The 26,191-nt window shown below is 39.5% G+C and overlaps 1 protein-coding gene across 4 annotated transcripts in view; it reads left to right on the plus strand.

The window, feature by feature from the left end:
* The window catches only part of FBXW7 (F-box and WD repeat domain containing 7), a 116,322-nt gene that overhangs the window by 25,260 nt on the left and 64,871 nt on the right, over positions 1 to 26,191 (plus strand). For 3 of the 4 annotated variants that reach the window (XM_033160432.1, XM_033160435.1, XM_033160431.1), the window contains exon 2: positions 18,736 to 19,308. In XM_033160432.1, the coding sequence (XP_033016323.1) occupies positions 18,805 to 19,308 (504 nt within the window). In that variant the 5' untranslated portion in view covers positions 18,736 to 18,804. Of the gene's footprint in view, positions 1 to 18,735; positions 19,309 to 22,373; positions 23,007 to 26,191 lie in introns of those variants that run through there. The other variant, XM_033160436.1, reaches the window with a different exon arrangement.

The following is a 26,191-nucleotide window of genomic DNA, read 5'->3' on the forward strand; positions in this document are numbered from 1 at the left end:
CTTTGGATGAAGGGGGTATACAAATTTAATAAATGATAATAATAGTAATAAAATCCATTAATTTTTAAGAGGACATTATATTACATTGTTATGAATGAATAAAAATTGCAGTCTTTTTAGATTATTTGCACAATTGAATGTCTTAAGAAAGCAATTCTTTTTGTATGATTGGGGATGAATTTTGGAGTGTTAAGTTAGTTCAGTGTGGGGAAAAAATCATTCAGACCCCTTTGGTTTCTACCTTTCCCAGCCTTGAAATGCCTGGTTTGTATAAACAGTTCTGTAGTCAGGCCTTGGAAAGCATGTAGGTGGCATTTACAATCTAAGCAGTGCATTCCAACTAGTGTGCAAGGATATGCAACAAAATAAAAAATATTTTTAAAAATAATAATAATCTGATTCATGCATTTCTCTTTCCCAGTGTTATGTTGCATGCTAGTGATACCCCTATGTTGAACTTCATGTTTGGGTAAAATTTTGAATATAGGTTTTCCTCATCCCAGGTCAACTTGTTATCTATTGCACAAGCCCTTTGTAATACCAATTTTAATTATCACTGTAACAAGCGGAGGGTGCTCTTGTACGCAAATCCTGCTTGTGGGTTCTCACAAGCATCTAGTTGGCCACTGTAAGAATAGGATGTTGGACCAGATGGGTCTTCTTCTGTTCTTATTTGAAGGAGCAAATGTCCCCAAGACAATTGGATGTACATAACATATATTCCATGTAGAGAGAGGTGTTCTTGTTGGTTGTCCCTCAGTGATAGAATTCCTTGGACAAGAGCTCAAACTAGACTTAAGTTAGTTGTACGTGGGTCCTATTGAAATGGATGAGAAAAGTTAGTCATGACTTGATTCCTATTAATCAACAGGACTTAAATGCAACTATTTAAGCTGCAGTCTTATGTACACTTGCATGGGAGTAATGACATCATCACAGTGGTGTCATATGTTCACACACACTATACTAAACACACTGTACAATATATGTAAATAAAATATGTACCTCTTAGCTAACGCCGCCCAGCTAATGTCTTCAGAGAATTTGCCCTCTGACTTAAGTTGGTACCTCATTCCTGATATAACTTGCTTTTGACTGCTCCCCCTTTCTCATTGACATTTTCCAGCCCACTCAGTGGATATGGCGATCCTTGATTGTCATGTAAATGTTCAACAGCCTTGAGAACCTAAATCATTGAGCATTAATCAGTCTTTTGTCTGGTTCACTATATTTTCTGCAAAAAATATTTTGTCTGGTTCACTATATTTTGTCATCATATTTAAAATGAGTTTCATTAAATATTGTGTTGTGCTTTGAGATGGTGTACGTGTAGCTGGCTGGTGTATACCATGTTTCAACTCTAAACTCAGTGCCCTGGTCCTTTGATCTCGTTGTGTACAGCTTTGATTTTGAATAGTCTATTCTTTTTTGTTTATATCTAATTTGCAATCAACCCTAATTTATGTAAGTTTCTCTGAGGAATGATTAAGCATTTAAATTATCAGACATGTGTTAAATGAAATATTGTCTCTATTCAGCCATATGGGAACTGTGAGGAGACATGGTTAACTGAGAAAACAGACCACTGGAAAAATTGTCTTCCAAGTCAGTGATGATATTTGGCATTTATTTCATATAGTGTAGTTCAAGTTTTCAGAGTACTTCACATACAGTAAGCCCTCAACTTACACAGGGGTTATGTTCTGGGGATCACGTTTAAAGGCAAAATTATGTATAATCAAAACACATTGGGTTCAATGGCAGGTGGGATTTCCAAAGTCATTTCCTTGGAAATCCACCTTCTTTTTGTTTGTTTTTTATTTGTTTATTGCCACTTGTGTAAAGCTGAATGCACACAAGTTAAATGTGCATAAACCGCAGACTTAATGCATATTATCTTGGTAATCTTTACAACAGGCCTCCAAGGTCAGTAGTATTTGTTCTGTATTATGAAATGAGTGGTAGATGAGAGGGCTGGGATAGAATGGGGCCACTTTCTGTAACATGAATATGGCTACCTCACTAGACAGCAGCAAACATTTGTGTTCCATCTGCACTTTTAACATGTGCTATATCTATATCTAATTTATACATATACACATGCATATGTGCAGAGAGATCTCAGTTGTCCATGTGACACCAGAATGTATCCTTTGTACTGTTTAACCAAGCCAGTTTCAAGGCTCTTTTGCTGATATTCAAAGCCCAGAACATCTTGGGACAAGGGGACTTTCAGGACAGCCTGAGCCCTTGTTGTTCACTGAGATCACCTGCAGGAATGTTAGTTGTCTCCCTGTGTTAAAGGCTTGATTGACCTCAACCAGAAGTTGATTCATCAGGCATGGCTTTCAGGCGTGTTTTGAAGACACCCCCCCCCCCCGATTATTCTAAAAATAGGATAGGAACTGTTTACTTTTGTTGATTCCTTGGCCCTGTAACTCTTATAATGATAAGCTTTGGATATCTTTGTATGCCTTCTTTTTATATGTGCTCCTGTTCTGGCCATTTTTCAAATATTTTTAATTTCTTTGTTAGGGTATTTCTCACAGTTCTCTAAATTGTATCTACTCACATGCTTTAAAATGCAGAGTTCTAGTAGGGCATTCACTGCAATCCAATTCTCTTGTGTAATAGTAAATTTTAATGAGATTTTGTATTGTTCCTAGCAGTGCTGCCTCTTCCTAATGCTTCTCCAAAATTCCCAAATGTGGTGTTTGGGTCTAATGATTTATTATAGTTTATTAATTATTATTTTTTATGGCAAATTTTGATTCTATAACAACCATTGATTCTGCTTCATACTAATGATCAGGGAAAAGCAGATAAGCACTTTTCCTGGTATCAGTACATTTCTCATAGCACAGAAATACTTATAAACTCCTCTGTCTAATGAGAGCATGGCTAACAGTAGTAGAGAGACTAGTAGTTATTCCTTCAAAATGAAAGTTTTCCTTGTGTCTTGACTGAGAGTTCTCAAAATCTGATTTGGGCCTCCCTAAAGAATGTCTGGCAGTTGCTATGGAAGGCATAAATAACTCTCCTTCATTACATTGTATATCCCCCAACCCTTGTGGGACTGAAAGTGGATTTACTCTTAACACAATGTGAGCAACATAGTTTGAACTCTTCAAAATTTCTGTGTTTTAATGAATTGTTGAAGTTAAAGTTGCAGCACAGCTTCCCTAACCTAGTACTCTCCAGATGTTTTATTTACACCATAGTTCTCAGAATTCCTGACTCTAGACCATGCTGGTTGGGGCTGATGAGAGTTGTAGCCCAAACATTTGAAGGACACTGGATAGGAAAAGCAACAACAAAGGAAGAAAAGTCCCCAAATGTTTGCACCCATCTCTTGCTCAAGGCCGTTCCTTGCTCTTTCGTAAAATGAAATATTGTTTGGTGGTGGGATACTTGACTTAGTTTCCATCTACTGTACCAGATGGACAAGCAATGGAAAAAGGATCTCTGGGGGCTTAATGCCACATGCTACTAATGACTTAATTAGAATAGTGTCATTGGTTAATTAAGAGGTATGTGAAGGTTGGATGAGGGAATGATAGTCATTGCCAGCACTCTGTGGATAGAGAGGAACTTTAAGCTTTCCCTCTCTGGTTGTGATCCTAGTAAAAACAAAACAAAAACTTAGCTTGATGTCAGTAGGAGCTTTTGGGAACCCCCCCCCCCCCGAGATTGTGATTGGGGTGGGAAGGCTTATACCTTCTGTGATGTGTGGCCGTGCTGATGACTATCTGCCCCCTCATTTTTAATCTGAAAAAAGTGCTATTTAATATGAACAGCTGTGTCCCCACTTACGTGCCATTGACTTGTGTATGACCACGTTTATGCACGGCGCTGGGAAATAATTAAATAATTAAATCCAAACCCAGAAATGGCAGGAGAGTTCTTGTGGTTCACGAGGAGACCCTCATTGGAGCCTGATGAGGCCATCTGTGAGGGTGAAGGAAGCCCCAAAGAGATCGGAGGCACAGTGGGGCCCAACAGCTGATGTCCAGGGTAGCACAGCAGCCACTTTCCCATGCACCCTGCAGCTTAAAATAAAAAAGGTCACAGAGCAGCTTTTAAATTGTGTGTGTGTGTGTGTGTAGAGGGTGGAAACCGACAGGAGCTGAGGAGGGCTGGATGGGCCACTAGTGTGATCCTCTTCTCAAGTTCTTATGCTACTTCTGAAACTGGAGGCAGTAAAGTAGCTATTCATAACTGTAATCTTCATGAATTTGTCTAAACCTACTTTAAAGCTGTCCGTTATGGTGGCCATCACTGCATCCTTTGGTATCACATCACACAGTTTGACAATGTTCTTTGTGAAGAAGTACATGTTTTTTCTGTCCCGAATCTTCTACCATCCAGCTTCTTTGGATGTTTCTTGCTTCTAGTGTTATGAGGAGAAAAGCATACAGTACATCTATTTATTTTCTCCACTTCATGAATAATTTTACACATGTCTTTCCCCCCAAACTAAAAATCTCAAAAAGTTTAAATGTTTCCTCATAGGGGAGTTGCTCCGACCTCTTAATAATTTTGGTTGCCATTTTCTGAAGTTTTTCCAATTCTGCTATACTGTTTTTCCAATTCTGCTTTCCAAAACTTCTCTATCTCCTACTCTTTCCCATCACGGCTTTAATGTTGAACGATGAGTTAAAGTGCTTTCTTGACAATGTCGTAATGTATACAAAATCATATTCCATTTGGATATTGCGTTTCAGCCAGAACAGCTATTATTCTTCACAATATCTTGTCATAGCAAAGTATTGTTGGAGAGACAACCTATAGTTAGGTGTTGTTAACTGATGCATCAGCCAAATGGCTACATGTGATGGGCTGAAATCAAACTTCTTTTCCTGACAACCTATAGTTTTTTTTGTGTTAGTTGGGTAATGTATTGAAGGTCACAAGTTCAAGTTGCTTCCTACAAAGGAACACACCACATTTCTCTGGCAAATCCTAGTTTTTAGTTGTAATGGGAAGATCATGCCACCAAAGCAATGCAAGCTCTTGTTCTCATGCAAAAATCTTCCGAAACTGTGAGATTCAAAAGGTGTAGGAAATGAAAGTTTTTTTAATTATGTGTGGGGGTGAGGACTTCACCATAGGGGCTTATTTCCTTGATGAAAGGGTGTTTGTGTGGTCTATATTGTTTAATCTAGTGAGAGGGGATTGAATGGGAAGAGAAGGATTTTGTGATCCTTTTCCCTAGAACACAGAGAGAAGGCAAGTGCATGTTGCCTCCCTTACTAGCTCATTTAATGCTGTTCTGGATTCTGCTCTCTCTCTCTCTTTCTCTCTCTCTGCTTTCTATCTGTTGGCCGCTATATTGCCTTTCCCATTTTCACCTATTCGTCACCTATAGCATCCATCTCCTCTCAAGCCTCCTGCCCTAAGTGGGCACTTAGCATTTTTGTCTCCTAATTCTGGGGCTTTCCCATCATTGTACTGTGAGGACATTTTTACCGTATTTTTTGCTCCATAAGATGCACTTTTTTCCTCCTAAAAAGTAAGGGGAAATATCTGTGCGTCTTATGGAGCGAATGGTGGTCCCTGGAGCTGAATTGCCCAGGGGCCAAAAGAGGATCATGCTTTTTATTTTACAAAGAGAAAAGGGGGTGTTGAAAGGACCCCGCTAAGCAGCTGATCAGCAAGAGATCGGGAGAGAGATAAGAGTCCTGGCTCCCTTTCAGCCCCGCCCTCCATTGTTGAATGTGCTGCAGAGGGAGGTTGTTTGTTTCCCCAGCGACATGTGACTGGCTGATTAGATTATCTGTCTGGAAACTGTAGAAAAGGCTCCCTTTAGCAGCTGCAGAAATGTGAGTTAAACCCCATAAAAATGGGGCTTTTCTTCTTTGCTTTTTCCCCTTTGCAAAAGGAGCTTTGCTTTTCCCCCTTTGCAAAAAAGCTGCAAAACTTTTAGCTGATCCTGAAGAAACCAGGGCTTTTCCCTTTGCAAAAAAGCTGTAAAACTTTTAGCTGATCCTCAAAAAAACAGGGCTTTTTCCTTTGCAAGAAAAGCTGCAAAACTTTTAGCTGATCCTCAAAAAACCAGGGCTTTTCCCTTTGCAAAAAAAAGCTGCAAAACTTTTAGCTGATCCTCAAAAAAACCAGGGCTTTTAGAGTAGGAAAACCAGAAAAATATTTTTTTTTCTTGTTTCCTCCTTTAAAAACGAGGCGCGCCCTATGATCCGGTGCGTCCTATGGAGCGAAAAATACGGTAATTGTCACATGCTCATTTAATATTTTTCTAGATTGCTTTGCTTATTTTTTGGTAAAAAAGCAACTAATAAGTGCTAATAAATAAATAAATAAATAGCAGCCCTAGTTTATCACTATCTCTGGAACTTGTGGCCTCAGCCACTGTTGAAGAGGTTAGCGCTGCTCTGGTGTGTGAGCATGTTTAAACTTTATAGTACTTTTTCTTTTTCACCTTCCTGCCACCTTGATAGATGGGCATGGCCTAGAGTTACTTAATTCCCCATGCTGCTTCAATGCCAGACTGTTTAGGAAACTAGTTTTGATTTGATAATTTATTGCTGCTCACTAGCATGATCACTGTATGGTGGGGTGGGGGGCAGCAAGAGTAATTTCCAAAATGCTGAAGTGATGGTGTTATAATTGATTGATAGCAAAAAGGGGTTGTTTGCAAGTTTGCTTTCTTGGGTGGTAAAAGGATAATTGAAGTTACTCCTAAGTGGAAATGTGATCAATTACTCATCCTATAGTACAGTCTGTGTTAATGCTTATAATCTTGTTTACTAGCCCACTGTAGAAACTTGAAACAACTTAACAGCACCAAAATAAAATAAATTTAATAAAAACAACACAGCAGAACATTTGGTTCACAAAAAAGCCGTATTAGCCTGGTCTGCGTGACGCACTAAGCCATGCTTTGGGTTCATGAGACTGCATTAATGTGCAGGTTCCTGGAGAAGTGCTCACCACTGCTTTGTTTCTGCCCATCTTTGCTGCCATGCTGCACTGAGCTAAAATTTGGCATGGCATGTTGTCCAAATGGGACTCAAGGTTAAGCTCTTGCTTCACTAAATCCAAGTGACAACTGAAGTTCGATCTTGGTTACAGTTCATGGTTGTTGAGGAAAGAGCAAGACACTTTTGTGGTTTCCCTTTTCTATGTTTCCTAATATTGTTGATGTTGAAAGTTCATAAAACAGCTTTGTTTCTGCTGTAGAACTTGCTGTAGAAATGAAATGCAGCTGAGGAAAAACAAAACTCATGTTTTGTTTTTGTAAGGTAGTTTTAGGTTGGCAAAATGGATTGCTTCTTCTTTATATCATATAGAATAGGCATTCCTGTAGGATAGCTCAAATATGCAGAGTATCTCGTATATCATTATCATAGAATGATGGATTTTAAAATCATGGGGTAGTCATCCCAAACCAGCAGGGAAGCCAGCCTAGATAATTTTCCAAATATTAGATTAAAAGCCTTTCCCCCCCTACCATGAAAAGCACCTTGCATAAATACACGCTCCATTGCTGGCTATTGAGATGGAGCTCTAGGACCGAAAAGGATTTCCAAAATTGGGAGAAGCGCTACTTGGCATTCTTGGACTCCACTTTTAGAAGCTGCCATAAATATAAACACTATCTATATATCTATATGTGTATGTATATCTATGTTATATATCTATTTGAAACACTTTTGTTGAAATTGTCCTAGAGCTGTGTGGTGGCTGTCTTACGTTTGTAAGAAATGATGTTGCACTTAGTCATGTTAATGGCTGAAGATATTGTTCTTGGACTCATTTCATCTTGCTCATTTGGAAAGTTTAAATCTCATTACATTAATAAATTAAATTGGTGGCATTTATGATAGTGTTCTTTTCTTTTTGAGTGCAGAGACCAATTTACCTTGAAACAGAAAGTAATCTTGTTAATTCTATGAAGCATCTTTTCTTGCTGTTTCAGCTGTTACTAAATATAAGAATGATATACAGTCCTAAAGAACATTTATTCTTAGTGGTTCTCTTCCAAAGCTCTATACTAAGAATGTACTTTCCAACTTTGAACGCTTCTCATTTCTGTCCCAGAATCTGCCTCATATTTCCTGTTTCTTGCCTCAATTTTTTAAAACATTTTTTTGTCTCTGTGTTTGTTATTTTCTATTTAATATTATTACAGTTGAAGTCTAGAAAACTAACTTGATGGGAGAAAAGTTTAATCGAATTACATTGTTTTGTATCTCTGCTTTACTGATGTCCTCCCACAATGGACACTTGAAAATTTATATGACTAGATGTATATGACATGGATAGTATGGGTGATATCCAATATTAGTATTTCTCAGAATAGACCCATTGAAATAAATGGATCAGAATAGCTCAAGCCCATTTATTTGGGACTCCTCGGAATATGCCTTGAATGGACATCACTCTCTGTTTGAATTCTTATATAGCTAAACAGCAATACCCATATCCAAGAAGAAAGTATTAGTAGGTTTGCTGTGTGTGTGTGTGTGTGTGTGTATACACACACACACACACACACACACTTGAGGAAAGAGATAGCCATGTAAGGATTGATGTGCTCAGTGACAAGGAATGCTGCCTAACTGTTCAGGAGGGGAAACTGTGGAATAAAGTGGTTTACTTGGAAGAGGCTTGTTGTTGTTCAGTTGTGTCCGACTCTTTGTGTCCCCATGGACCAGAGCACGCCAGGCACGCCTATCCTTCACTGCCTCCCGCAGTTTGGCCAAACTCATGTTAGTAGCTTCAAGAACACTGTCCAACCATCTTATCCTCTGTCGTCCCCTTCTCCTTGTGCCCTCAATCTTTCCCAACATCAGGGTCTTTTCCAGGGAGTCTTCTCTTCTCATGAGGTGGCCAAAGTACTGGAGCCTCAACTTCAGGATCTGTCCTTCTAGTGAGCACTCAGGGCCGATTTCTTTGAGAATGGATAAGTTTGATCTTCTTGCAGTCCATGGGACTCTCGAGTCTCCTCCAGCACCATAATTCAAAAGCATCAATTCTTCGGCGATCAGTCTTCTTGATGGTCCAGCTCTCACTTCCGTACATTATTACTGGGAAAACCATAGCTTTAACTATACGGACCTTTGTCGGCAAGGTGATGTCTTTGCTTTTTAAGATGCTGTCTAGGTTTGTCATTGCTTTTCCCCCAAGAAGCAGGCGTCTTCTAATTTCGTGACTGCTGTCACCATCTGCAGTGATCATGGAACCCAAGAAAATGAAATCTCTCACTGCCTCCATTTCTTCCCCTTCTATTTGCCAGGAGGTGATGGGACCAGTGGCCATGACCTTAGTTTTTTTGATGTTGAGCTTCAGACCATATTTTGCGCTTTCCTCTTTCACCCTCTTTGTCCATGGAGTTTTCTTGGCAGGGATACTGGAGTGGGTTGCCAGTTCCTCCTCCAGGTGGATCACGTTTGGTCCAAACTCTCCACTATGACCTGTCCATCTTGACCTGTCCATAGCTTCCCTGAGTAGTTCAAGCCCCTTCGCCACGACAAGGCAGTGATCCATGAAGAGGCTTACTGATTTGAAATCCTGACAGGTTACAGGTCTATTTGTTGAAGTATAATGTCCAGATTAAATCAGCACAATTCTATAGCAGTAATTCATAATGCATTACAGAATGAAGTACTTTGATAACATAACACTTACTTTTTAATTTAATATTATTTATCACTACAAAGCAAATAGTTGTTGGCATCCATCTGTCTTGAGAGACAATGGAGTGTGCCTCCGGGGGTGAAGTCAAACTGCTGGAGAATCACTGTGCCTTCCTGTCTGCTTTTGCTGCAGAGACCGGTAACTTGTAATGGCTGCCTCCCATATTTTTTTTATTTTTATTTTTTTGCTGCGTTAGCAGCACTGAAGTGACCTGTCTTCACATGCTGGGGAATTCCCTAACTCACCAAGGGTTTGAGACCCGTTGACTACCCTCTCCTGTGGGAAGTGTTACAGTGGGTCAGTGAGCTGTGAAAGACTTACTGTATGTACAACAGGAATGGGCAGAAGGCAGATTGGGATCTACTGGTAGGTTTCTGAGCGATTTGCAGTTGTTCTGAAAGGATTCTGATTCCCAATTGTTTAACAGTAGACATAAAAGAGCCTCTTTCTTGTTGCTAAATTAGACTGCTTAGGTGAAGAAAGTTTGGGGTGATGGGGGAGAGAGAAACCAGGAGCTGATTTTTTTGTGAGATAGGACTGTGAACTCAGTTCTGGTACTGAAAACAATTTCCTGAGCTGAGCTTGATACTCTTAAAATTAATTATGCTCACACTTGGCTTGGATCCATTGGATCTGCCTATAGGATAGGTATGAGGAAGTGGAGTTGGGAGTCCAGCAGCACCTGGAGGAAAACAGGTTCCCAAAGAATTTTAAAGTTCCTATTCTAGTTTGACGTCCTTTGTCCCTCCAATGCAGGTGAAGATAGTTGATTGACGAAGAACTAGCAAACATTTTCCCTAGAAAATTTCATGTGGTGAAGAAATTGATTAAAAGAATCAAAGTGAGTAGTAGAAATGGACATCCATATGCTAGAGATACACAGAAGTGCCTCTTCTCAATTGCATGCAAAGCAAGTGGAGTTGGTCTTTTCGGTTGTACTGTATGCTGCTACTAATCTTAACTGCTCATATCTGGTTGTACAGGTTTATGTTGGCAGGTGTCTGGGCGGTGTGTACCTTATTTCCGCTGTCTCAACCCAATCTTCCTCTCTTTCTGCCAATTTCTGTGCCTTGCGATTCATCTTCCAAAACTGTGAATTTTAATAAAAAATGAAATATATTCCACATCCAGCCCAGTCGTATTTAACTCTCACATAATGGCTACAGTAATATGTCAAATACCTACCTCAATTCACCCATATAATATGGGGCATAATAATACTGACTTGGATTACAGGGTTGTGGTAAGGATTACAACTAGATATTGCATGTGAAGTTTGTTAGATATTTGAAAGTGCAATATTGCAAGTATTCATTAGTAAATCAGTACTGCAGTAGCTAAGAGTAACCACCTTGTAATTATCTTAGACTTCTTTTGAAAGGGGCAGTTCTTAATTCAGTTCATATTTCCCCCTAGTTAACTGTAGTTAATTCTCAGTAGAAGGTAACCTTTTATTCATGTTGCAAATCTAGGAGATAATGCATAATAAAGGACGTTACATGTGCTGATGTTGCAGCAGAATTCAGGTAGACTTTGTCTGTGCTGCCTTCCTTCCTACCCCTTTATGAGGGGTACATTTTTTCTCCTGCAATACTGACCACACAGAATTCACAGAAGGACTTCAGTAAGCTCTGTGTAACCCTAGTAGCTCCCCTGACATCACATACACATGGGGAAGGTAGTGATTTTTTAAAAAAAATATAGACCCTTAATTCAAAGAGTTATTGTCATAGCTAGCTATAATTAAGAGGGAGAGAGATTACACTTAGTAGATGTAGCATTCAGCTTTTTGCCAGACACAAATCCAAATTATGAAACTTTTTTTTTTGGGGGGGGGAAGGAGTTTTAGACCCGTCTCTTTTATTAACCCATCTTTTTATGGGCCATCTTTTTATGGGCCGATAAATTACTTTTTAGCCCCCCCCCCCGGTAAGTGCTATGTTTGCTTTGCCAGCCTCACATATAAGCACTGGCCTAGAAGCAACCAGTCATTTAATGTACGCTGGTAGAGTAGGCATTGGAAGGGCCTTATGCCTTCTCTGCACCCAGTATAGAAGCCAAGTGAGTTGTTAGAGAAGAGAAGCCCTCTCCTCTGTGCCTTCAACAGAAATGCAGATCTTTGTCTCTCTGCCAGCCCCCAACATCCCAATATAAAATAAAAATAAAATCACAGGCTAGTAACCCTTGTGGCTTTATTTACAAGTCTGAACTCTTTGACAACTGAAGCTACTGCATTCTTTCATTCTGTCAGAGTCCTTTCCTGTTGGATTCCTCCTCCTTGCACTTCAGTCCCCAAAGTTTCTGTGTAGTTTCAGAGCTTTGGAAGGGGCAGTATTTTATTTAATAATACTTTCATTTGCTTTCCAGAATAAAAGCTATATTAGTCTGTTGAACTCTCTCTTAAAACCCCCCCCCAAAAAACAATTCTCTGTACTGTATATTTATTTGAAAGCAACCCCATTCAGCTTCTGAATAGGTAGCCATAGGATTTAGAATTGCAATCCAAGGTAGTCATAGTGCTGTTATTTTCAGTAAAATTTATCCGTGAATGTATGTTGTGAGTTTATTTAATGTACAGTAATGTATAGTTCCAAATACATAAAATTGACTGAGAGAACGTAATAGAAAGCATGATACTATTGAATATGGAATTCCCCTTCTGCTGCAAGCTGTTGTTCTTTGTTATTTCAAGGACCTGGTACTCGAAGAACATCTTGATTTTATTGGCATCTTTTGACAGCAGACTTATCATTGAATAAGAAATACAGTGCAGTTACAAGGCTAGAATACTGTGCCTTAAGACTATCTGCTTCTTATATTAATTAAAAAGAATAAGAAGCTTGAGTATGGATCATTGTCCTGTGGGTACTTCTGTGCCCCCATTATCCTAGAGCTCAGTGAAGTACTCCCCACTTGTAAGCTGGCACTCTTGGAGGAGAAAGAAAAATAGATTGTTAAATGGGCGGCATGCAGACTAGTTTTTCTTTGTAAATAAATGGGCTGCCCACAGAGGAAAGTGTCTGAAATTGGTGCTGCGTACAGTTCTAAAATGAACTGATCTCACATTTTTTGTCCAAGGAGCTCAATAAAATCCAACTAGTTTTTTAAGTTTAGTAGTGTTTTTCATGTCTTAATAGATTCAATATTACAGGTAGGTAGCCGTGTTGGTCTGCCATAGTCAAAACAAAATAAAAAAATAAAAAATTCCTTCCAGTAGCACCTTAAAGACCAACGGAGTTTGTTCTTGGTATGAGCTTTCGTGTGCATGCACACTTCTTCAGAAGTGTGCATGCACACGAAAGCTCATACCAAGAACAAACTCAGTTGGTCTCTAAGGTGCTACTGGAAAGAATTTTTTTATTTTGTTTAGATTCAATATTGTTTGCCTTATAATTGTATTTCCTGTAGTAAATTAGTAGAAATACAAGTTTTACTCAGGTAAGGTTTTAAAAGTGTCTTCTAGTTCCTGGGTTAATTAGGAATGTGAAATCATATAACAGTAAATGCCCAACTCCTAGATCAGGCATAGGGAACCTTCGGCTCTCCAGATGTTTCGGACTACAATTCCCATCATCCCTGACCACAGGTCCTGTTAGCTAGGGATCATGGGAGTTGTAGGCCAAAACATCTGGAGAGCCGAAGGTTCCCTATGCCTGTCCTAGATGAAGCCAGTCCTAGGCCTCTATAGCACATGGAAGAGCTAAGAACCCTCCTCTGGAAGATCTCAGCGATTGAACCAGGATATAAGGCAGCCCTGAAGGTATGCTGGACTCAAGGTGTTCAGGACTTTGTATATTAACACAGGAACCTTGAACCTGACCCAGTGAGCCAGGATGCATGCTTTAGCAGTGATGTTGCTTGCTGTTGGCCATTTGCTCCCATCAGCAGTCTGTCTGCTGCATTCTGCAGTTGAGGGAGCAGCTTCCATGTCACATTTAAGGGCAGTCCCACACAGAGTGCATATTGTAGTAATCCAGCCTCAAGGTTACCATTGGTACCAGACTACAAAGACCCAGGTTGTCCCAATTTCAACAGCGACTATTTCAAGAGCATTTTCTTGTTTTACCATTTGGGAATGTAGGGAATATAATACCCCAATATTCTTTGCACAAATTGCCCACAAATGTACAAATTCAGATTGTCTGTAGCAAGTCAGCATTTGGTGAATTACACTGCCAACAACTAATGCATTATGTGTATACATTTCATTTGTACAGCACTTAAGCGCAAACAAAATGAAAACTGGAATTTTTGTAATAAATGTTAACCAAAGGTTATATCAACATGATGGATGTCCCCTGGGGAGCAGATTTTGAGGATTTGGTGACGGTGGGCTTCAGAGGTGGGGAGAGGACAAGGAACTCTCCTTGCACAAGCAGAAGGGTCTTCTGCTAGCCTAGTGACAGCATTGGCCGCAACTTCATATTTCTAACCTCAATCCTCCAACTCGAAGACCATTCTTCAATGTAATATTTTTGTCAGTGCCAGTTTCCCATTTATATTGATGGCTTTTGAGTATCCTGTGTTTTATCTCAGTTGCAGTTCATGATTGATTTTTTTCCTGTTAAACCTTTGGGATCAGCACTGAAACATTTTCATGAGAAGATATGGATGTTTTATGTAATAAAGAGCAAATAATATCCCTGTTTGAAAATACAGTGGTACCTCAACTTACGAATTTAATCCGTTCCGAATGCACATTCGTAGGTCAAAAAATTTGTAGGTCGAAAAAAGCGATTTCCCCATAGGAATGCATTGGAAACGAAAAATTCAGAAAAATTCGTAAGTCGAGTAAACCGCATCTAAAATTCATAAGTCGAGTAAACCCCCATCTAAAACCGCCAACGGATGACCATTCGTAAGTAAAAAAATTCGTATGTCAAGTAATTTGTGAGTCGAGGTACCACTGTACTGGAGCAGGTTGTCTCTACCTGTCCCTTTGATCACTTTTAATGGGATACTGTAGTACTGTTTGAGATCAAATTTGAAAGTCTGAATAGGTTAGAATTATGGGAATTAGAAAAATCTAATAAAAATGGAAAAGACAGCTTTTATTATTAAAAGGTAATAATAAACTGTAAGACAGTGGAGACATACCTGAACTTGATAGCGAATTTCTAAAATATGAGGTATTGATTTGATACATCTACTGTCGTAATGCTATCATAGACTGGTTAGAGAGATCCAGTACTACTTGTCCTGCACATGTTGTCTTCATAATAAATCGATCAGGACCCTGAGGATCAGTTCAACCCCCTACCATGCCGGAAAATGCAGCTGTCCCATACATTGAACCTGCAACCTTGGCATTATGACTACCATGCTCTAACCAGCTGAGCTATCCGACCCACTTTATATATACTAATTTCTTAGCTTCAGTTCATAATTTTAAAAACTGTTATGAAGTGACAAAATTAATTGCTGATGCACGTTTCTCAGCAGATGATCCTAATGGCATGCTGTAACTTTTTTTGTTTTCGCTTTTAGCATGGTTAACTTGTTATACAGAGAAGCGGCTGCCCTCTAGTGGATCAACATGGGAATTCACTTAACATATTTTCTTTTTCAGCCTTCCAACATAACCATATTTGACAATACTGTACTTCTAATCAATGTTGCGATCAGAGTATATTTTACGTTTAAACTTAACTGTTGCAATACCATTGTGTGGGCCTGGTGTTTGTGTGTGAGAGAGCTTTCCCATAACCCAAGCTGCTTGTTCATAGGAGATGGGATGATACCTAACAAGGTAATGATGGTAATGTACCTTAAAGTAAAGGTAAAGGACCCCTGGCAGTTAAGTCCAGTTGTGAACGACTCTGGGGTTGCGGTGCTCAACTTACTTTACTGCCGAAGGAGCCGACGTTTGTCCGCAAACAGTTTTTCCGGGTCATGTGGCGAGCATGACTAAGCCACTTCTGACGAACCAGAGCAGCACACAGAAATGCTGTTTACCTTCCCGCTGCAGTGATACCTATTTATCTACTTGCACCAGAGTGCTTTCGAACTGCTAGGTTGGCAGGAGCTGGGACCGAGCAACGGGAGCTCACCCTGTCGTGGGGATTTGAACTGCCGATCTTCCAATCGGCAAGCCCTAGGCTCAGTGGTTTAGACCACAGCGCCACCTGTATAGCTTGGAATGTTCCTCATAGATTGACAGGCTAGCTGCATAATCCTTACAGCAGCCCCCCTAGAGTAGATATAGGGATGATGCTACTATTGTTGGGGTGTGTATTGTGGTGACCAAGGCTGAGAGTAGTAGGTTTTCTAAAGCCATCTAGTGATCTTGCGACTGAGATGAGAGCTGAACTGGGAGCTTCTAGGTCAGGCTCTCAGCCACTACCCATTATGTTATATCATCTATGATATTTTTATAAGGAAGGGATCTTGTAAATCAATTAATTCCTTAATTTATTGGTGATCTTCCAATTGTGTTAGTCCTGTTATTATGTGTTGGCACATATATAAAGAATCAATCAGTTAGTTCTACATGTCCCAAAGTCTTTTTGATTTTTGTATCTTGAGCAACCTCCCCTCTAGAGGCTTTATAGGATCTCTGAAATGGAAGAGAAATGCAAAAGCAGTTTGTGGTATCATATGGGGAAGTAGAAGGGGATAAGTATGGGGAAGTAGAAGGGGATAAGTAGAAGCCCTTACACTAGTTTAAAAATACTTGTTCGGATTGTGACCAGAATTCCTTGTAGTTATTCCTAAAGTTGCATACTTAGCCAATGAAATATTACAGCTGCTATTACATTATTACTAGTGGTATTCGTTGGTGTGATAGTAATCGCTCACTTAATCACTAAGCACAATTCAAAGCTTTTTTGTAGCAAATATGTATGTGTATTTGTTTGTGCTACACAAAACCAAAACCACATGCTTCTGAAAAATATGTGTCTGCCATTGCTATTTTTATACACAGAACTGTGTTTCTTCTGGCACAATGTATTTTAAATGAAATCTCTGTGAAGTAGATAGTGAACCATCAAAAATATATGGGTTACAAATAGCATTGGAAATCAGTTTTATAGAAATTTTAATTTGAAACTAATCAAATATGTTTCTCAGTGGGTGCATGTTTCTCACAAGTAATCTGGTATGTTTTGTATAGGTATCACACATGAAATCATGGCCAATGTTATGTTATACGTTTGGGGTAAAAATAAAAGAATATCTCCATCATTGTATCACTCCACATGACTTACAGTCAACATGCTGTAGCTTGAACTTATGGGGTCGAATAATTTTAGGATGTTTAAAGACATGGTATGCTTCCTTTTTAAAATGACATGATTTAATTTGAAAAGTAATACTTATACTAATTCCATTACACAGGTATTTGGAATGAATTTGTATTTAGCTGAGACTTCTGCATATATAAACATTTTTTAAAAGTGCAATCTCTACGCACCTCAGAGTCCTCAGAGGCTTCGTTGCTCTCATCATAACCAGAGTTCTGTTTCACACTGCCCACCAGCTGACCTAAGATCAGTGCCATGAAGGTAGACAGGAAGGGCAGCTCCTTCGTGCCCAGCATCTGGGTCCCTCACCGTAACCTCCAGGTGTTTGCTGTTCATAGATAATACTTTAAATGTGTACATGCATCAAATAGAAGAACTGCGTATCCTTAAGGACTTCACACTGGGTAGTCCACCTCTGCTCCTACAGCAGCCTTTGGTTCCAGCAGGGTGGCCGAGGTACGTTGGAAAACTTTTTCTGCTAGCATGCTGGCCTCCCTCAGTATTACCAGCTGTGCCTGTTCCTGGACCGCAGTAGCTTGACCACAGTGCTCCATTGGTAACCTCAAGACTTGATTATTGTAAAGTTCTTTATGTGGGGCTACCCTTGCAGCTGATCCGAAAGCTGCAGTTAGTGCAGAATGTTATGGCCAGACTGCTCACAGGAGCAGGCAACTGGCAGCATGTGACTTCTCTGCTGAGAGATATGCACAGGTTACCAATTTGCTACTGGATCAGGTGTGAGGTTCTTGTGTTAATTCACAAAGCCCTGAACAACTTGGGACCAATGTACCTTAAGGACCACCTGCCTGTCTTATGCTGCACCTCGATTACTGAGATCCTTTGATGGGGCACTTCTTGTACCGGTAGTTCCTCACACCCCTCAAGTTTGATTGGCATTTACTAGGGATCAAGCCTTTAGTTTGGCAGGCCATGTGCTGTGGACGGAACTCCTTGCCAGTAAAAGTTCAGCAGAAATCACCCCACCTTCTTTTAGACATTGCCTCTGTTATTTAGACAGGCCTTTAAAATGTGAAATGTGTAAAATGTATTTATAGACTTTTCCTGATGTTTTATTGATGTTTTTGTTGGTATTGTTAGTTTTGGTATAGTGTTCACCGCCATGTTGTATTTCTACAAAAGTGTGATCTAGAAATGTATGATTGATCAATTAATTAATTAATGACATCAACTCTTATTTAGCAGCTTGAGTTCTTATAAACCCCTCAAATACCCTTTTAAAATGCAGTCTTTTGGGTTATATTTTGTATCCAACAGAATAGCCACTGTTTTGTTTTTCCAACTGAGGACCTTTTGCATGTTTTCATCTTGTCATCAACAACTTTGCCTAAGATACATTGTCAAATGAAATAATTAGCATAATTGTGGAAAGCACATTCTCTCTAACCAGTTATGAAGGAAATTAATTTTTAGAAGAAACTTTTCAGAGACGATCAATTTCTTTTTCTATATTGCTTTCATTATAATTGGCACTGCGCAGGGTGCCTAACTTAGGTTTTATGGACCACAAAAACTTTATTATATTAATGGGGCCATTTAGTGCTCAGTGTTCATATTCTTTCCCCCCTCCATCTTGACACTTGGAGTTAATCTAAAGGTATAAAACTAATTGCTTACTATAAAATGCATAAAAAGAGGGCTTAATTTGGTATTGGAATGGCCATATTACACTTCAGGTTTAAAATAAGGCTTCCATGCTGGGCTTAGAACTCTTCTTGAGTCAGGGCAATACGTGAAACCGAGCTCTGTATAAATAACTGATACACTGATAAAGTGTCTAATCTTTGTTCTCTACCTCTGCTTTTTTTCTTCTCAGAATGTGAAAACATTTGCATCTTCAGATAGTCTAGCAAAGGTCCAAGAAGTAGCAAGCTGGCTTTTGGAAATGAATCAAGAACTGCTGTCTGTCGGCAGTAAGAGACGACGAACTGGTGGGTCTATTCGAGGTAATGCTTCCTCAAGCCAAGTCGATGAAGAGCAGATGAATCGAGTGGTAGAGGAGGAGCAACAGCAGCAGCAACAATTACGGCAACAAGAGGAAGCGCATGCAGCAAGGAATGGGGAAATAGGTGGTGGGGAGCCTGGACTTTGCCACAGAAATGAGTCCCAGCAAGAACAATTAGAAGAAAACAACAATAGGTTTATTGCAGTGGATGAAGAATATTCTGGTAACCAAGAAGAGGAGGAAGAAGATGAACATGCTGGTGAACAAGAGGAGGAGGAGATGGAGGAAGAGGAAGAAATGGACCAGGACAGTGATGATTTTGATCAATCTGATGAAAGCAGCAGAGATGATGAACGCACTAATAGTAATACTGTCACAAACTCAAATAGTATCATGGACTTAGCAATACATCAGCAGTCATCTCCATTCTACATAAAGTCAAAGGTGAGTAATTTTAAGTAATTTTAAGCAAAGCACTGCGGCATGGAGATTTTTTAATAAAAAAAATAAGCAATTAATATATATTACTAGAATAATGCACTCCTGTGAAGCTACTGATTTACTATGAAGGCTTTATATCAGCATTCAAGTATTTTTCGTATTTACTGTGAAAGAAAAAAATTATACTACTCTACCACTAAGCACTAAGTTCAATTGCATTGGGATCCTTCTGTGCTCTGCTCTTACAGTTCCTCTAAGAAGCACTTAATGAACCTTTGCTATTTCCCCCCCTTCAAAGCAAGTGAAATGGAATTTGTTAGTTGTATATAATGTTTTGTACATATTTGCCAAAATAGTATGTATTAGCCTTTTTTTTTTACAAGTAACTCCTTAAAATATGGACCAGAAGGCAAGGTGCTAATAAACATGAATAGGTAATCAAGAAAGTTCTTTCCTTTTTTGTTTTCTTTAACTACAGCATGCCTGTCAGCTTTCTAGGCTAAGAAATGTTTGCCATCGTACAAGTTCCAATATTTCTGTCTTACTTATATGCTGAAAACTGACAACAGTTTTCTAGTGGATTCCATTCCTCGTAAGTGTAAGCAGAGTAAGAAGTCAGGTAGAAAAGTCTGTGAGTGCATTGAATATTGAGATCTGTACTTGTCCAATAAGTTTTCTTCAAGAGGGATATATGATGTGTATGTTTATCATTGTGTTCAATTGGTCACTGGATTTTGGACCACCATAAAGTTAATTCTCACACATTCGAAGAAAATTTGCACGACTACAATTCATCTGATGCTTTTAGTAGGAAACCATTCTTTTCTCTAGGTTGTAACCACAAGTGCTGCTTTTTGCTCTATGGCTGGTTGTGCAAATATCAACCCAGACCAGAAAATACCTTCCTGCCCTTTCTGTGAATGGAAACAGAACACTCATGTACATAAGATCACATTCTTAATTTTTTTTTGGGGGGGGGCAGCTGGCCACATTAGAAGCATCAGATGCATGTGTGAATTGCATGTATGATTCTCCCTTATGCTGCTTTTGACCTACTGCCACTGCTGCACTTGGTAAATGTTGAAATGTGTCCAGTGACACATGGCAGGTCAAAGTAGTATACATGACAGCTGTGTGCTGCTTCCCACCTAGTTGACTTCCCCATGCAACGTGAGAATGTACAGGTGAAACTCGAAAAATTAGAATATCGTGGAAAAGTCCATTTATGTAAGCAATTGTTTTCATTAGCTACTGGAGTTTAATATATGAGATAGACTCATGACATGCAAAGTGAGATATGTCAAGCCTTTATTTGTTATAATTGTGATGATTATGGTGTACAGCTGATGAAAACCCCAAAGTTGAAATTGGGGTTCTCATCGGCTGTATGACATAATCATCACAATTATAACAAATAAAGGCTTGACATATCTCGCTTTGCATGTCATGAGTCTAGCTCATATATTAGTTTCACCTGTTAAGTTGAATTACTGAAAGAATTGAACCTTTCCACGATATTCTAATTTTTCAAGGTTCACCTGTACATGCTTTCTTCGTCCTCTACAACTATTCAGTGGGGTCTAGGATGCTGCCTCCCACCTGCCTCTTCTCATCTACTGTTGTATTGAGGAAGATGCAGGAAAATCTGGCTGGACAGTGGTGGGGATGGAGAGACACAAACCCACCTTCCACCTTCCACTACCTTTTGCCAGTTAGTTGCTGACCAGAGCCATAAATCAATGAGGGCTGTAGATCTAACAATTGGACTGGGACTTCTGGAAATTGGGCTTTTCTCCCACCAGAGACTGAAGCATCTCTTACAAACAACTTTTCCACTGATGAATCATCATCCTGATTGGTCTACTGCAGAGACACACACTAAGATGAATTAACCTCAGTGATTCTCAGACTTGATCTTTGCTTTCTCAAAATTGTTTAGGTATTTGGTAGATACCTAATAGCTCTTATGTATAACAGTCTGACTTGTGTGTATTGAGCCTTGTTCTAAAGTAAACGGAGTATTGCTTCCAAAACCCTAGTTTGAATATGGCAGGCATCAACATTTCAGAATAGCTGTTCCCTAGAATGCTGTTTGTACCCAGGTACAGAAGTCGCTGCTATAGTTTGTGTGTCTCCATTACACTGAGGTGGCTTTTGGCAGCCATGCTGCACAGTTAGAATCGGGTCTCCATTTGTTTTTTTATCTATAAATTTCTTTATGCATTCGTCTAATAGTTTTCTGTTTTGCTGGCAGCAGCACCCACAAAGGATCTACACAAATGCTTAGCCTATGTTATACAAATATAGAATTGTTGAGTTGGAAGGGACCCCAAGGGACATCTAGTCCAACTCCCTGCAATGCAGGCACTTAACTGAGGCATACATGACAGGTTGCCATCCAACCTCTGCTTAAAAACTTCCAAAGAAGGAGAGTCTACCACTTTACAAGGGAGTCCGTTCCACTGTCAAACATCTCTTACTACCAGAAAGGTTTTACCGGTACATGGCAACCAAAATGGAAAGGGAGGGCTGGGATTTGCCAGCTACTGGAGTTGGCTCCAGAATGAACTCTAGTTGGCTTGGCTTTCTTGATGATTGTAAAATAAAAACACCACTGCTAAGAGTGATAAGCATGCAGAGTCACTTGAGAGAAGTGGACTGAGGGAAATTTGCATAGATATTTTCAGTTGTATTCCTTGGTAGTTTTAACCTGCTGAGCCTAATGCCATTCAGTGGGACTCTCTTACTTCACATTTTGCTTTCCCAGCTGAAATTAGCTTTGCACCCCTTTGCTGAACTAATCTTTTTCCCTCCCAACATGAATATGGGGTAGATTTTTTGAAATTCATTGCCAGTGTCATACATCTTAGTGTTGTCCTCTTCTTAGCATGTTTAAGAGGCTGTGTCCAAGGTAAACACTGAGAAATTAAAGATGAATGTTTTGCTAGTGCCTATGGCTGCAGGATAAATGCAATAAAATCCCCTGTATATATTTACCTCCGTAATGTGGAAGATTCTCATGAGTGTTGGTTGATAATGATTTGATCTGACTTTATTTCATTTCTAAGCAAGAGGAACATGGCCAAGGACTCCCCTCGACCTATGAACAAGTATGGCTGACATAGTGACTTTAATTGCTTTCCCTTGATATAACAGGGTTCATGTTTTGTAACCTTGTTTTGTTTAACAATTATGTCTGTGCCATAAATAGTTCTAGTTTCAATCTTCCACGCACCTGTGGTTTATTTTGGTTTTATTGTATGTCTGTTTGTTCGACAGTGATCTATAACTGTATATGGACTGTGTATATTGCCACAAGATCCTGTTTGATAACATATTTTCAGAATCTCTTACAACCTTTTTTTGAAAATTAATAAAAGTTATATTAACATCTAAGAGAACCTATGGTAAGGGGAGTGGATGAGTAAGATGATGGCATACATGGTCTGGAAAAGAATTCTCATGAATTTAAAAGCTTACACTGATGACTGGAGAACCTTTTCATTCAGATATTGCTTTTGGGCATGGCAGCATTGGTGTACTGTAGAGGCAAGAAGAGATCCATAGTGAAAATGCACAACCCTGTAGTACTGTATGTGCTATAAACTCGAAACCATTGTAGGGGTAAGTGTGAGGTCTATAACAATGCCTGCAATTTGCTCTGTTGCTAAATAATTAAAGTCCTTCATCTTTAATTCAAATCCATTCTTGCTTTATCCTGTAGCAGTTGCTGCTTTTGTATGCTGCTTTTTCAGTACCAAAGTGGAGCTGAAAGTGGATCACAACAGTTACGGAGTGTCTTTTTTTTTGTTGAAAGAAAACAACAAATATAACTGTATCAAACAGCTAACGAGCACACGAGGAAAGCAGATTCTATCAATTACATAAACCATACAGTTCCATGGAACTAATAATAACTGAAAAATAATTCATCAGCAATAGCCGTTGAGTCACCAGTCCACTGCCACTTGTCATAATCCCTATGTGACGGGTTTCCTTACTCCGTTTCACAGTACAGGCCTGGGCAGCAGGTTCCTTCATAGTTTCAGCCACAAGGGAGGTGGAGCTGGTCAGCTTACACCTCAGCCCTGGATGGATCAGACTATGTACTGCAAGGAGCAGCAAGATCATACTGACTTCTGCCATATTTTGACAGAGGGTTATCCCTTCCCTTTAGTGTGGCTCTGCTTGCTTCATGAATTGGAGATAGAGTTGCCGCTTTCTGCACTATCCTACTTACAGTGGTCTCTACTGTATTTAACTACTTACAACCTCCTTTGTTCTGTCTACTCCCCCCCCCCAGCAAATTCTATATAGTAACACATTTTTCATAAGCGTCTAATATCCTTTTATTGCCAGGAATGGCTAACCAACTCCCCCATGTGGTGAGCCACGTAGTTGCAGCCTCTTAGGGAGGAATCTTCCAGATCCTGCCTCCACCACAGCGGCTGCTCATTGATCCCTCCTGAGCATGGAGTATATAAGGAGGACTTGCTTTTCATCGAAACTTGTTTGAGCAGCTATATCTACCTAGATTCTCATGTGTGCATGCACATTTTGTTTCTGCTCTTGCTCTTTGGTCCTGACTTGCTGTGGCAGTCCTGCCTCCTAGATTTCTCTTGATTATGACTCCCAGTTTCATTCTGACTCCCTTTAACCCACTGCCTATAGACCAGATCTGACACTTGCTTAATTTTCCTGTAGGCTGTGGCAGAGCAGACATGACTTGTGTTTGCAGTTGCCCTTCAGCCTTCTCTATTTTCCCACATATTTTTATTATTAAGCTGTGTGGCAGTGGCTTGGTTCAGATGATTGGTCACATTCTGACTTCCTTCCTGGTTTGTTGTGTGTTGTTAAGTCAGAGTTTCTCAGTTTGGACGTAACTTAATACAACCCAGGATCTCTGTGCCAAAGTCCGTATGTGATGGGAGAAAGGCAAGGGAACTGCTCATTCCCAGTTTCATAACCTGTGTTGTTCAAAATCTTGAATCATTTTCTGAACCAGACCACTGAGTCCAAAGCTTTCTTAAGCTGCTAGTCAGCAGTTTTAAAAAGGACACTAGAGACTAGTTCAGTGCAAATTTTGGAAGGAATTGTTACTTGCTCTCCTCACTACAGGAGAAGCGAAGACCAAACAGGAACATCTTGTAGTTAATATAAACATAAGAAGAGCCCTTCTGGATCAAGCCAGATACCAATATAATCAAGCATCCTATTGTCACAGTGGTCAGTCAGATGCCTATGGAAAGTCTACAAGCAGGACCTAAGTGCAAACTCTCTCTCTGTTTGTGATTCCTAGCAGCTGGCATTCAGACGCATACATACCGTTCTGAATTTCAGTAGTATGGTTGTTCCTGCTCCTGGAAGATTTAAAGTTAAATAATCTTACAGAGAATTTTCAGAGTGTCTTCTGAACAAGTATTTACGAATAGATTAGGACTCACCAGTGGGTAACAGGAATCTAGTGAGGAAGGTACCAGTTTGGCAGCAGTTAGTGTTGAGGGCAGCACGATACAATTGGGTCAGCTAGAGGGTGTTTAAACTAGTGGTGCCATTCTTTTGAGTCGCATCGCCAAAGTCGGCACGAACTATTTAATCTTGATGTATTTATAATTAATTCCATTTACATAAGAATGCTTCCCATACCTATTTAGATCACTGAAGCACATAAGAACAAACAAGACAGATCAAGAATTTCAGCCTGCCTCAGACTACCTGCCTTTTTTTGGCAGCTCAAACATTCTTTACTTCGCATATCTTGAGCTATTATTAATAACGCCACACTCTTTTTCAGCATGCTATTTGCCAGCTGAACAGGATTATGCAGCTTAAACTGCCACTACCGTGTGAATGCCATGTAACAATTGGTTTGTGTGTGTTTTTCCATTTGCTCGTTTATATGTATTATATGGAATATTTCTAGTCAGATAGGTTATCAAAGAACATTAGAAGCTTCTGTTATGAAGTGCTTGAACTTTTAAAAACATTTTAAATTTGTAGCACACCTAAAATCCATTGATGCAGTTATGAAAAGGCAAGTAAGTTTCTACTAAAAATACTGGGTTGAGTCCAATATTGTGTGAATTCCACTTGTGCAACAGGACTTCCCCTTCCTCTCTGCAGCCTCCTGCTTTTCTGCCAATTTTTTTTCTGGAGGGTTTCCCAACCTGTCGGATGCAACCCACTGTCCTTTTCACAAAATGAACTGAACAGTCTGCAGGGGGTTCACCTCCTCCTCTTAAGATTTTCTATGTAGAGTACAGTAGTAAGATTTAAAATATGGTACTACAATTTAGTTAAACTGAATATTTCTGTGTGCTGATGACCTTTCCAGTACATGCTTACATGCCTTACTTAGTGGTGAACAAAGTTTTTCAATTAAGTATTTTAATAGGTAAAATGTGAAAATGGATATAGCATTGTACTTTAATTTGGGCTTATCATAGCTGAGCTATAGATACATAAGTAGGCAGGGGTTTAGGCATGTCACATTCTTTGAAACTCGATTGTCAACATCTTAAATGAGATTACAAGGTGGTAGCTAAGACAGTTAAGCTTGTTGCTTATTAAAGTGCAGTATACATGCCTATCTTTTCGTTTCCCTGCATTTGGAGAATGATAAGAACATTTGTTTGGCTGTTTTATGGTATATTTTGTTTGAAAGGTGTACTGGGGTACAAAGATGCAATCTGCCACTGAATTCTTGAAGAGCAGCTGTAGTACTTCTTTAACAGCTGGTACTATCCTGAGACGACCAAAGAGTTATACTTAATCATGAGATAAATCATGTTATAGCTGATAAGGATTGGACTGACATTTCTAGAATGTTTGCAGAATGCAAGACGATCAGTGGGGTTTGTGTTACATATTTGAAATACTTTCTGAA

This window comes from Lacerta agilis, chromosome 9 (assembly GCF_009819535.1).
Source record: "Lacerta agilis isolate rLacAgi1 chromosome 9, rLacAgi1.pri, whole genome shotgun sequence".
Lineage (NCBI taxonomy): Eukaryota > Metazoa > Chordata > Lepidosauria > Squamata > Lacertidae > Lacerta > Lacerta agilis.